The following is a 14,642-nucleotide window of genomic DNA, read 5'->3' on the forward strand; positions in this document are numbered from 1 at the left end:
CTGAAATAATGGTACTATTATAATATAACATAATATAATGACACAATGATTGGTGGAGTAGCAGAAAGCATAAGGGACTGTCAGAGAATACAGGAGGATATAGATAGACTGGAGAGTTGGGCAGAAAAGTGGCAGATGGCTTTCAATCCAGACAAATGTGAGGTGATGCATTTAGGCAAGTCTAATTCTAGAGCGAATTATGCAATGAATGGAAGAGTCTTGGGAAAGGTTGATGGGCAGAGAGATCTGGGAGTGCAGGTCCATTGTACCCTGAAGGTTGCTGCACAGGTGGATAGAGTGGTCAAGAAGGCAAATAGTATGCTTGCCTTCATGGGACAGGGTAGTGAGAAAAAGAGCTGACAAGTCATGTTAAAATTGTACAAGATATTGGTTTGGCTGCATTTAGAACAGTGTGTACAGTTCTAGTCGCCACATTACCAAAAGGATATGGACGCTTTAGAGAGGGTTAAAAATGTGTTGCTTTGGAGAGGGTGCAGAGAAGGTTTACAAGGATGTTGCCTGGTATGGAAGGTGTGATCTATGAAGAGAGGTTGAGTAAGTTAGGTTTACTTACACTAGAAAAAAATGAGATTGAGGCGGGACCTGATTGAGATTTACAAAATCATGAAGGGTATAGACAGGGTGGATAGAGACAAGCTTTTTCCCATGGTGAAGGATTCAATAACGAGAGGTCCTGCTTTCAAGATGAGAGGTGGAAAGTTTAAAGGGGATGCACGTGGCAAGTACTTCACACAGAGGGTGGTGGGTATTTGGAACGCGTTGCCAGCGGAGCTGGTAGAGGCAGGCACGGTAGATTCATTTAAGATGCGTCGAGACAGATGCATGAATAAGTGGGAAGCAGAGGGATACAAATGCTTAGGAACTGACCGTCAAGTTTAGACAGTACATTTGGATCGGTTCAGGCTTGGAGGGCCGAAGGGCCTGTTCCTGGGCTGTAAATTTTCTTTGTTCTTTCTTTGTTAGCCAACCTCCAGTCTTCTGGCACATTACCTGTGACTATCGATGATACAAATATGTCAGCAAGGGGCCCAGCAATCACTTCCCATCTTCCCACAGAGTTCTAGAGTACACCTGATCAGGTCCTGGGGATTTATCCACTTTTATGCATTTCAAAGCATCCAGTTCTTCCTCCTCCTTAATATGGACATTTTTCAAGATGTCACCATCTATTTCCCCACATTCTATATCTTCCATGTCCTTCTCCACAGTAAACACTGATGCAAAATACTCATTTAGTATCTCCCCCATCTCATGCAGCTCCACACAATGGCCACCTTGCTGATCTTTGAGGGGCCCTATTCACTCTCCAGTTACCCTTTTGTCCTTAATGTATTTGTAAAGACCCTTTGGATTCTCTTTAACCCTATTTTCCAAAGCTATCTCAAGTCCCTTTTTCTGCCCTCCTGATTTTCCTATTAAGTATACTCCTACTTCCTTTATACTCTTCTAATGATTCTCTCAATCTTTGCTGTCAATACCTGACATATGCTTCCTTTTTCTTAACCGAAACCTCAATTTTTCCAGTCGTCCAGCATTCCCTACACCTACCAGCCTTTCCTCTCACTCTTATAGGAATACACTGTTTCTGGATTCTCGTTATCTCATTTCTGAAGGCTTCCCATTTTCCAGCCGTCCCTTTACGTGTGAACATCTACCCCCAGTCAGCTTTTGAAAGTTCTTGCCTGACACCATCAAAATTAGTCTTCCTCCAATGTAGAACTTCAACTGTGAGATCTGGTCTATCCTTTTCCATCACGATTTTGAAACTAAGAGAATTATGGTCGCTGGCCCCAAAGTGTTCCCCCACTGCCACCTCAGTTACCTGCCCTGCCCTTATTCCCCAAGAATAGGTCAAGTTTTGCGCCTTCTCTAGTTGGTACATCAACATACTGACTCAGAACATTTTCTTGTACACTCTTAACAAACTCCTCTCCATCGAAATGCTGAACACGATGGCAGTCCCAGACTGTGTTTGGAAAGTTAAAATCCTCTTCCTTAACCACCTTATTATTTTTACAGATAATTGAAATCCCCTTACAAATTTGTTTCTCAATTTCCCGCTGACTATTAGGGGTTTATAATGCAATCCCAACAAGGTAACTATCCCTTTCTTATTTTTCAGTTCCACCCAAGTAACTTCCCTGGATGTATTTCCAGGAATATCCTCCCTCAGCACAGCTGTAATGCTATCCCTTATCAAAAACTCCACTCCCCCTTCTCTCTTGCCTCCCTTTCTATCATTCCTATAGTATTTGTATTCTGGAACATTAAGTTGCCAGTCCTGTCCATCCCTGTGCCATGTTTCTGCAATTGTTATGATATCCCAGTCCCATGTTGCTAACTATGCCCTGAGTTCATCTGCCTTCCTTGTTATGCCTCTTGCATTGAAATAAATGCAGTTTAATTTATCAGTCCTACCTTGTTCTCTTCTTTGTTCCTGCCTGCCCTGACTGTTTGACTTGCTCCTTTTCTCCACTGTACCAGTCTCAGATTGATCTCTTCCCTCACTATCTCCCTGAGTCCTACCCCCCTTCCCCCTTTCCTGGTTTAAATCTTCCTGAGCAGCTCTAACAAATCTCCCTGCCAGTATATTAGTCCCCTTCCAATTCAGGCGCAATCCATCCTTCCTGTACAAGTCACTTCTATCCCAGAAGAGATTCCAATGATCTAAAACTGTGAATTCTTTTCCCATACACCAGCTCCTCGGCCACACATTCATCTGCTCTATCCTTCTATTCCTACCCTCATTAGCTCATAGTACCGGGAGTATTGCCGATTGTACTACCCTCGAGGATCAATATGAACATAAGCCAGTACCAATGAAAAATATTGCCAACTTCATTAGAAACAAAACTACAACAACCTTTAACACTAAACACACAATCTCAAATCCTATTTGGCTCCTAAGGTTACAATAATTCCTGAGTTTCTTGGAGATTTACACAATTGCTCTCCCTCTCTGGGTGTGTGAAGCTGCTTTCTTCCTCTCTCTCTCTCTCTCTCTCTCTCTCTCTGGTTGGTCAGTTGGTCTTTGCCTCTTGCCATGTTGGTCTCCTCAGAAGGCCTCCAGAAGATTCCAAGAGCAAAGTCTGTAGGTGAAGCCTGTTTTTATATCTTTTAGATGGTTTTCTGGAACTTTCTATTGTTCTGGCCAATCAGGGAGATACGCTTGATAGTTGGAAACAGAGTCAATCATTTGGATGGATTGCTGATGTTAGTTTATTTTTTTGTAGAAGGGCCGGCACTGTACCGTGCTGTCAGGGCCCTCCTCTGCTCAGTAGATAAGTTGGAGGGAGTATGTCTGTTCTGCATAAATATTGCCTTTTACATTAGCAAATGTCATTAGTACCTGACTGCTGTGTTTGCTCTGTGTCTGGTGTGTGGACTTTGTGATTTAAGAACTTTATTTTGCCAATGTACCCAGCATCCCTTGCTGTTTGACCAAGTTCGCAATCTATCTTCATTTTAGCAGCCAGGAGGATGCTGAAGCCATAAACAAACGCATAGACCTGGATGCCATTAATCAACCCCTCAGAAAACAAACAGGAAATGACATCACCACAAACCCCAGGAACCCCAACCAGGAGAAAGATATAAATAGAAAGCAGGAGACAACAGCTTCGCTTCACTTGGATGTCGCCACTGATGATTTTACCTTGCCAGGTAATGAAATGTCTGGGTATCAAACCTACAGCTCAGCGAACAAACCTACACCCTACACCCTACACCCGTACACAATGTATTAATCTAGAGTACCGTGAATATTTCTGATCTCTTTAAGAGAAAGGTATACACTTATACCCACCTTCCAGTAATACAATGACTGTTCATGAGGCAAATTATGTAAATCTACCCATATTTGACCAATTCCATCAAAGAGGTAAAAACAATGACTGCAGATGCTGGAAAGCAAATACTGGATTAGTAGTGCTGGAAGAGCACAGCAGTTCAGGCAGCATCCAATGAGCAGCGAAATCGACGTTTCGTGCAAAAGCCTGATGAAGGGCTTTTGCCCGAAACGTCGATTTCGCTGCTTGTTGGATGCTGCCTGAACTGCTGTGCTCTTCCAGCACCACTAATCCAATTCCATCAAAGTCCCATTTTAGGAATTCTGGGATCCTGTTTATAAACACTGCCCTCTACTGGCAGTCAATAATTTTAGCTCCAACTAAGAATACTGTACAGCATTTATTCTCAGTTGAAAATTATTCAGCTGAATTAACGTCAGCAGGACGCATTTCATTCCCATTTACACTCACTGTTCCCACTGGCTCATTTGTTCAATGATTCTAATCAATGGCTTTATCCAAGTTTCTCATTACATTGGCCTTGGAATTCTGATCAGGAGTCAGTCATTGTCACCGATACACTTCCCCCATTCCCCATGACCTGACACCAATACCGTAATGACCGTGTCAGACCGGACAGATCCCCACAACCTGATACCCATGACCTAGAATGACCCAAAACTCCCTCACTTTCCCACCAACCCCAGGAGTCTACAGACTCCCCTACTCTCCTTCTCCCCAAACACAATCCAATTGAAACGGTCACCTCCCCCCATCCCATCACCAGCAAAACAACAACCCCGCCCTTTCACGAGACTTGGTAACCCCTTTGACCCAAAATGGCCCCTGGTCCTGCCAATGGGATTGGAACTACAACCACCTGCATCACCCATCGCCACCCAACACCCACCCAGCCCCTACCTCACTGACCTGAGACCCCACCCAAAGTGACCCAGGTCGTACTGACCCCTCCTTCCAGACCTGGTAGCACCACACCCCATCCCTAAAGCCTCTGGAGCTATCACTGCCCCTTCATCACATAGAATCATAGAGTCATACAGCATAGAAACAGACCCTTTGTTCCAACTATAATCCCAAACTAACCCGTCCCACCTGCCTGCTCCTGACCCATGCTCCTCCCAACCTTTCCTGTTCGTGTACTTATCCAAATGTCTTTTAGACACTGTAATTGTTCCCACATCCACCACTTCCTCTGGAAGTTCAATCCACACACGTAAACCACCCTCTATGTGAAAAGGTTTTTAAAACTCTCTCCTCTATCTTTAAAAATGTGTCTCCTTGTCTTGAAATCCTCCATCATCGGGAAAAGACAACTATCTATTCCTCTCATTATTTTCTAAAGGTCTATCAGATCACTGCTCAACCTTCTACGCTTCAGTGAAAAACATCCCAGTTTATCTCACCTTTCAGTATAACTCAAACCGTCCATACCCAGCAACATCCTGGTAAATATCTTCTGAGCCCTCTCCAACTTGAGAATACCCTTCCTCTAACAGGGCAACCAGAACTGGTCACAGTTTCCCAGAAGAGGTCTCACCAATGTCCTGCACAACCTCAACATAAGGTTCCCAACTCCTCTACTCAAAGGACTCAGCAATGAAGGTAAGCGTGCCAAATGCCTATTTAACCACCCTCTCCATATATGAAGCAAATTCAAAGAATTATGTACCTGCAACTGTAGTCCCTCTGCTCTACAACACTACCCAAGGCCCGACCAATTGAATTGAATAGGCCCTACCCTTGTTTGTTGTACCAAAATGCAATGCCTCGCATTTATCCAAATTGAACTCCATCTGCCATTTTTCAGCACATTGGCCCATTTAATCAAGATCTCTTTGTGATCTTAGAATACCTTCTTCACTGTCTGCTATGTCACTACTAATCATGCCTTCTACATGCTCATCCAAATCATTTCTATAAATGACAAACAAAAGAGGACCCACAACCAATCCTGTGGCAACACCGCTGGTCACAGGCCTCCAGTCTGAATAGCATTACTCTCCACCATTAAGCCAATTCTGTATCCAATTGGCAAGCCAATTGGCAATCCCATGTGACCTAACTTTACTCATTAACCTACCATGGAGAAGCTTGTCATACGCTTTACTAAAACCCAAATAAATGATGTTTAACACTCTGTCATCATCAATCATGAAAATACTCGACCAAGTTTGTGAGACACGATTTTCTTCACACACCATGCCAACTATCTTTAATCAATTTGTGCCTCTCTAAATGTCCATAAATCCTATCTTTTATAATCACTCCCAACAATTTACCCACAACCACAGTCAGACTCACAGGTCTATCATTCCCCAGTTTCTCTTTAAAACCTTTCTTAACCCAAGGTACAACATCAGCCACTCTCCAGTCATCAGGCACCTCGCCCATAGTTACAGATGTTGCAAATATTTCTGCAAGGGCTCTTGTAATTTCCTGTCTTACTTCTCACAATAGTCTGAGATTCATTAGATCAGTCCCCAGAGATTTATCCACCTTTGTGTTCTCTAAGACCTCCCGAACTACCTCTTTGAACATTGAACATAGAACGTTACAGCACAGTACAGGCCCTTCAGCCCTCAATGTTGCACAAATCTGTGAAATTGATCTGATGTCCATCTAACCTACACCATTCCATTATTACCCATATGTATGTCCAATGCCCATCTAAATGCCCTTAATGTCGGTGAGTGTACGACTGTTGCAGGCAGGCTATTCCATGCGCTTACTACTCTCTGACTGAAGAGACTACCCCAATTTCTGTCCTAAATCTATCACTCCTCAGTTTAGAGCTATGACCCCTCGTGTTAGTCTTCACCATCCAAAGAAACAGGCTCTCACTGTCCACCCTATCGAACACTCTGATTATCTTATACGTCTTGATTAAGTCACCTCTCAACCTTCTTCTCTCCAATGAAAGCTGCCTCAGTTCCCTTGAACCTTCCTCATAAAACCTTCCCTCCATCCCAGACAACATCCTAGTAAATCTCCTCTGAACCCTTTCCAAAGCTTCCACATCCTTCCTATGATGTGGTGACCAGAACTACACGCAATACTCCAAGTGCAGCCTTACCAGTGGCTTGTACAGTGAAGCATGACCCCATAGCTCTGAAACTCAATCCCCCTACCAATAAATACCAATACACCATATGCCTTCTTAACAACCCTATCAACCTGGATGGCAACTTTGAGGGATTTATGCACCTGGACACCGAGATCTCTCTGTTTATCTACACTGCCAAGAATTTTACCATAAACCCAGCACTGTATTCCTGTTACTTCTTCCAAAGTGAAGTACTTCACACTTTTCTGCATTTAACTCCATTTGCCACTTCTCAGCCCAACACTGCATGTTATCTGTGTCCCTCAGTAACCCATAACATCCTTCGGTACGATCCACATCTCTGTCTACCCTCATGTTGTCAGAAAATTTATGAACCCATCCTTCTACACTCTCCTCCAGACCATTTATAAAAAATGACAAACAGCAGTGGCCCCAAAACAGATCCTTGTGGCACACCACTGGTAACTGATCTCCAGAATAAACATTTCCCATCAACCATCACCCTCTGTCTTCTCTCAGCGAGTCAATTTCTGATCCAAACCGCTAAATCACCTTCAATCCTGACACTTCGTATTTTGTGCAATAGCCTATCGTGTAGAACCTTATCAAAGCCTTACTGAAGTCCATATACACCACATCAACCACCTTACCTTCATCCACCTGTGCCACTTTCTTGAAGAATTCAATAAGGTTAGTGAGGCACGACCTACACTTCACAAACCTAATCAAATTAATCCTTTCCAGATGACTATAAATCCTATCTCTTTTAATCTTTTCCAACATCTTACCCACCACCGAAGTAAGGCTCACTGGCTATAATTACCAGGGTTGTCCCGACTCCCCTTCTTAAACAAGAGAACAGCATTTGCTATCCTCCAATCTTCGGGCACTATTCCTGAAGACAATGATGACATAAAGATCAAAGCCAAAGGCTCAGCATTCTCCTCCCTGGCTTCCCAGAGAATGTGAGGATAAATCCCATCCGGCCCAGGGATCTTGTCTATTTTCAGATTTTCCAAAATTGCTAAAACCTCCTCCTTGTCATCCGCAATCCCATCTAATCTTATAGCCTATATCCCCATGCTCTCATTAACATTGCCCTTTTCAATGTGGATACTGTCAAAACATATTCATTATGTGCCTCCACTATGTCCTCAGATTCCACACATAACTTTCCCCTACTATCTTTGATTGGCCATAATCTTACTCTAGTCATTCTGTTATTCTTGATATACCTATAGAAGGCCTTAGGGTTTTCCTTGATCCTATCTGCAGCCAATGACTTCTCATGTTCCCTCCTGGCTCTTCTTAGCCCTTTCTTTAGATCTGTTCTGGCTAACTTGTAACTCTCAAGCCCCCTAAACGAGCCTTCTCACTTCATCCTCACATAAGCTGCCTTCTTCCTCTTGACAAGAGATTCAACTTCTTTGATAAACCATGGCTTCCTCTCTCGACAACTACCTCCCTGCCTGACAGGGATATACTTATCAGGGACCCGCAGTTGCTGTTCCTAGAATAAGCTCCACATTTCAAGACTGTCTATCCCCTGCAGTTTCCTTCTCCATTCTATGCATCCTAAATCTTGCCTAATCACATCATAATTGCCTTTCCCCCAGTTATACCTCTTTCACTGCAGTATGTACCTGTCTCTGCCCATTGTTATTGTAAACATAACCGAATTATGGTCACTATCACCAAACTGCTCAACTGCCTCCAAATCCAACACCTGGCCGGGTTCATTCCCCAGTACCAAATCCAATATGGCATCGCCCCTTGTTGGCCTGTCGACACACTGTATCAGAAAACCCTCCTGCACACATTGAACAAAAACTTGCCCAACTAAATGACTCGAATTATAGTATTCCCAATCAATATTGGGGAAATGAAAGTCCCCCAAACCGACTACCTATTTATTCTCGCTCCTATTGAGAATCATCTTTGTTATCCATTTTTCTACATCCCTGTAACAATTCAGAGGCCTATAGAAAACTCCCAAAGGGGTGACCTCTCCTCTCCTGTTTCTAACCTCAGCCCAAACTACCTCAGTGGATGAGTCCTCAAACGTTATCTCAGCTGTTGTAATACTACCCTTGATTAACAATGCCACACCCCCGCCTCTTTTACCATCTTCTCTGATCTTGCTGAAACATCTAAATCCCGGAATCTGCACCAACCATTCCTGTTCCTCCTCTAGCCATGTCTCTGAAATGGCCACAACATTGAAATCCCAGGTACCAACCCATGCTGCAAGGTCATCCACTTTATTTTGGATGCTCCTGGCATTGAAGTTCATACATTTCAAACCAACACCCTGCTTGCTGGTGCCCTCCCGTGACCTTGTAAACCTATCCCTGACCTCACTACCCTTAACCTCCTGTATTCTGTAACTATAATTCAGGTTCCCATCTCTCTGCTGCATTAGTTTAAACCCCCCCTCTCCCCAGAGAGCATTAGCAAATTTTCTCCCCTAGGATATTGGTACCCCTCTGGTTCAGGTGAAGACCATTGTGTGTGTACAGGTCCCACCTTCCAATTATCCAAGAATCCAAAACCCTCCCTCCTGCACCATTCCTGCAGCCAAGTGTTCAGCTCCGCTCTCTCCCTGTTCCTTCCTTCACGAGCACGTGGCACAGGCAACAAACCAGAGCTAACAACTCTGTTTGTTCTAGCTCTGAGCTTCCATCCTTGCTCCCTGAATTTCTGACTTAGATCCCCACCTTTCCTCCTACCTATGTCGCTGGTGCCTATATGGACCACAACTTGGGGCTGTGCCCCCTCCCCCTCAACAATCCCGAAAACAGAGACATCACAATCTCTGGCATCTGGGAAGCAACACACCAATCATGAATCATTCTTGTTCCCACCAAAACTCCTCTCTGTCCCCCTAACTAGGGAGTCCCCAATGTCTAAAGCTCTGCTCTTCTACCCCCTTCCCCTCTGAGCAACAGGGACAGACTTTGTGCCAGAGACCTTTGCTCCATTGCTCCTCCATAGTAAGTAGTCCTTCCTCAACAGTATCCAAAATGCTATACTTATTATTGAGGGGAACCACCGCAGGAGATCCCTGCACTACCTACCAGCTCCCTTTCCTGCTCCTGGCAGTAACCCCTTTACCTTCTTCTCACAGCTGTGGAGTAACTACCTCTCTGTAACAACTCTCAATAACCCCCTTCGCGAATGATCCGAAGTTTCTCCAGCTCCAGTTCCCTAACACGGTTCGCGAGGAGCTGGTGTTGGGTGCATTTCCCACAATTGAAGTCAGCGGAGACACTAGAGGTGACCCTTACCTCCCACATACTGCAGGAGGAACCTTCAACTGCCCAAACCTCCATTCCTGTTATTCTAAATTCCCAAATAGACCATTGAAAATAAACATGTAACATGACCGAAAACTCTTATCACCGTACACACTGACACACAGAACTATTTTTTTGGTTAGAGGAGAAGGATGGGTGGGAGACACGACCCAGGTCGTGTTTCGGGTTCGGTAACAGCCCAAATATGTAACCTCGTGACCTCTCTGACTGCCTCCAGGAACTGAAGAAAACCGAAACGATAAAGAAATTTAAACTGTACACTCACGTATCCCAACAGGCTTCCCTACTCCCTGGTGACCTCGTGACCTCTCTAACTACCTCCAGACCTTTCGCACTGTGGTAGCCCCCATCAATGTTTGGAAAATTGAAATTCCCCATTATTACAACCTTATTGTGCATATATATATTATATATATATACATCTCCCTATATATTTGTTTTTCATTTTCTCTCTTAATTAGATTAGATTACATTACAGTGTGGAAACAGGCCCTTCGGCCCAACAAGTCCACACCAACCCGCCGAAGCGCAACCCACCCATACCCCTACATTTACCCCTTACCTAACACTATGGGCAATTTAGCATGGCCAATTCACCTGACCTGCACATCTTTGGACTGTGGGAGGAAACCGGAGCACCCGGAGGAAACCCACGCAGACACGGGGAGAACGTGCAAACTCCACACAGTCAGTCGCCTGAGGTGAGAAATGAACCCGGATCTCTAGCGCTGTGAGGCAGCAGTGCTAACCACTGTGCCACCGTGCCACCCACTATCTACTCTTAATATTGGGGGGCCAACAGTACAATCCCATCAAAGTGATCTTTCCATTTTTATTTTCAATTACTACCCATATATTTTCGCTTGATGATTTTTCAGAAATATCTTCCCCAGTTCCATGGTATTGATGGTTATGTCTGCAGGAAGTGGGTTTGGTTGTGAATCCTATCAGATCGTATGGATCAGTTGTAGCAGCAGTTAGAGGCAATGAGGAATTTACAGGAGTTAGGGGTGTGATGGATGGCAGTTAAAGGAAGGGAGAAAAAAACCGCAGATACAGTCAGGTAGATGGGTTACCTCCAAGAAATGTAGGAGAAGGAGGCAGGTAGTGCAGGAGTCTCCTGTAGCTCGTCCTATCTCAAACATGTATGCTGTTGTTGAAAAGGTCAGGGGTGACAGACTCTCAGGAGCATGAACAGCCAGGTTTCTGGTACCGAGATTGGCTCGCATGTAATGAGGGGTACGTCAGATTCCAAATGATCGATTGTGATCGGGGACTCTCCAGTCAGAGGCATAGCCAGACATTTCTGTGGCCAAGATAGAGACATCAGTTGCCTCCCTGGGACAGGATCAAGGATATCTCAGAGAAGGGGCAGAATATTCTCAAAGGAGAGAGAGAGAGAGAGAGAGAAAGAGACCAGTAGGAGGTCATTGTACACATTGGGAATAACGACATAGGAAGACAAATAGATGAGATTCTGAGAAGAGAATACAGGAAGTTAGGCAGGAATTTAAAACGTAGGTCCTTGAGGGTAGTAATATCTGGATACTCCTGGTGCCACAACCTAGTGAGAGAAGGAATAGCGTGACTGAGGAACTGGTGCAGGGGAGAAGGGTTCACATTTTTGGATCATTGTAACTTTTTCTGGGATAGAGGTTACTGTTCAAAGGACCGATTGCACCTGAATTAGAAGGGGACTAATATAATGGCGGGGAGACTTGCAAAACATGACCTACTCTTGGGAAATAAGGCAGGGCAGGTAACTGAGGTGCCAGTGGGGTAGCGTTTTGATTTACTTTGACTTATTTATTATCACATGTACCTAAGTACAGTGAAACGCTTTGAGTACAAGCAATACAGACAGATCATAGTGTTAAAAAAATACTTGGATAGAAGCATACAGGTTAAATGACACAGGGCATACACCAGGCAAGATTAACATTAGCAAGCTCAGCATGATTTGAAGGTAGAGAGTCCATTCATCAGTCTAATAACAGCAGTGGAGATGATGTTCCTGATCCAGTTGGAGCCTGTGTTTAAGCTTTTGTATCTTCTGCCTGATGGAGGAGGTTGTAGGAGAGCATTGCTGGGGTATGATGGGTCTTTGATGATGTTGGAAGCCTTTCTGTGGCAACGAGCCATGTAAATGGATGAAAGATTGGCTTCCATTTTAGGGCCAGTGACCATAATCCTATCAGTTTTAAAACACTGATGGAAAAGAATAAAGTGGATTTAAAAGAATTGGAGGAAGGCCAATTTTGATGGCATTGAGCAAGTACTTTTAAAAGTTGATTGGAAGCGGATGTTTGCAGGTAAAGTGGCTGGAAAATAGAAATCCTTCAAAAATGAGTCAACAAAGGTCCAGAGACAGTATGTTCCTGTTGGGGTGAAGGGCAAGGCTGGTAGGTGCAGGGAATGCTGGATAACTAGAGAAATTGAGGCTCTGGTCAAGAAAAGAAGGAAGCATACGTCAGGTAAAGACAGCAGGGATTGAGTGAATCCCGAGGGGAGTATAAAGGCTGTAGAAATATACACAAGAGGTCAATCAGGAGGGCAAAAAGAGGGTTTGACACAGCAAATAGGGTTAAGGAGAATCCAAAGGGATTCTACAAACACACTTAATAGTAAGGTACTGGGGAGTGTTGCTGAACAAAGAGACCTTGGAGTGCAGGTTCATAATTCCATGAAAGTGAAGTTGCAGGTCGATAGGATAGTGAAGAAGGTGTTTGCTATGCTTGCTTTTCTTGGTTAGTGCATTGAGAACAGGAGTTGGGAAGTCATGTTGTGGCTGCACAGGAATTGGTTCGGCCACTATTGGAATGTTGCATGCAATTGTGGTCTCCCTGCGATAGGAACGATCGTGTGAAACTTAAACAGGTTCAGAAAAGATTTACAAGGATGTTGCCAGTGTTGGAGGCTTTGAGCGAGAGGGAGAAGCTGACTAGGCTGGGGCTGTTTTCCCTGGAGTGTCAGTGGCTGAGGGATGACCTTAGAGAGGTTTATAAAATCATGAGGGGCATAGTTGGGTGAATAGCCATGGTCTTTTACTGGAGTCAAAAACAGAGGGCATAGGTTTAGGGTGAGAGGAGGAAGATTTAAAAAGGACCTGAGAGGCAACTTTTTCACACAGAGTGGTGCATGTATGGAATGAGCTGCCAAAGGAAGTGGTGGAGGCTGGTACAATTACAGCAATTAAAAGGCTTCTGGATGGGTATATAAATAGGAGGGGTTTAGAGGGTGTTCTGGACGAGGTGTCTTCCAAAATTCAACTACATCCTTGTGTTGTCCAGGCCAGTAAAAATATCTTAGCCTGTGTTTTCTTCACCCAAAATGGCCTCCAAGTGGTAGCTTATGCACCACTCGCAGCATTTTCCTTCTATACCCTGCTGGCAAAACAATTTGATGAATCTCTGCCCACTTCTCGTCTGCTTGAATGTGTGATGGTCTGCATTTCCTTCATTAAGACAGCATTTGTTAAGTAATAACACACGGTGATGCATTCATTCTCCTCTGTAAATGTCTTTTGACATAACTGTTTTAAGTTCTCATCTTTCTGCTATAACTTGATCTGCCCAGCAGGGCTATAGATACTTGCATGTTCACCTATTTGTTCCTGCTCTGTCCCACTTATCTAATCAAAAAAGGTCTCAGATAAAGCGATGTCAGCTTCCTTAGCTGTGCCTTTTGATTTCTCCTGTTTCCAAACATGTGCCTCTGTGACCTCGTTAAGACACAATCTGGGAAAAGTTCCAAATAAGTCTCCTGCAGGGCTTCAGTTGCTTGAGTCTCCACTGGTTTTGCAACGAGAGTATGCAGCACACCTACCGGTGAATCAGTTATGTCAGTTGCAAGGACAAATTGTATTCCTGGAGCTGAGAGTTTGTCCAGTACTCCCACCACAAATTCTCCACTCTTCTCTGGACTCTCTAGCCTCACTTTACATAACTGAGCACTTTTACTCTCAGCATGAATTCCTGTAACCAGTCCCTTTTCTGGCAATAGTCTCTCGGGAGTTCATATCTCCTCATCCTTCAGCATTACAGACTGAAAGCATCCTGTGTCCCTTAATATTGTAACCTCCTAACCTACTGCTCCTGTCCTATGTGAATAAACTTTCCCCTTGCATGTATATTTTTTAACCGGTCTGGCACTTCCTCCTTAATCAACCCCTGATCATCTTGTCCACTCTGAGGCAGTTGTCTAACTTCCCTTGTGCTTTTTGTTACTAGTCCAACAAAACTCCCAGGCTTGTCTGGTTTTCCTACATCTGGCTTTCTCCTCGCCCACCAACTCTGTGATTTTGTGCGGCCCACTTCATTACAATGAAAACACCTTTTATACTTCTTTGTCCCCCTCAAGGGTTTCTTTTTTACCCTGTGGTAAGTTATCCTTATGATCTTCACGGAGATCTACCTTTCCCTTTCCACATGT

At 44.1% G+C, this 14,642-nt stretch overlaps 1 protein-coding gene across 1 annotated transcript in view; it reads left to right on the top strand.

Moving 5' to 3' along the window:
• Positions 1-14,642, top strand: part of LOC140454028 (uncharacterized) — a 201,433-nt gene that overhangs the window by 75,838 nt on the left and 110,953 nt on the right. Inside the window, exon 2 of the mRNA XM_072548979.1 lies at positions 3,491-3,684. Within this exon, the coding sequence (XP_072405080.1) occupies positions 3,491-3,684 (194 nt within the window). The remainder of the gene's footprint in view (positions 1-3,490; positions 3,685-14,642) is intronic.

Source organism: Chiloscyllium punctatum, chromosome 3 (assembly GCF_047496795.1).
Source record: "Chiloscyllium punctatum isolate Juve2018m chromosome 3, sChiPun1.3, whole genome shotgun sequence".
In the NCBI taxonomy this organism is placed as follows: Eukaryota; Metazoa; Chordata; class Chondrichthyes; order Orectolobiformes; family Hemiscylliidae; genus Chiloscyllium; species Chiloscyllium punctatum.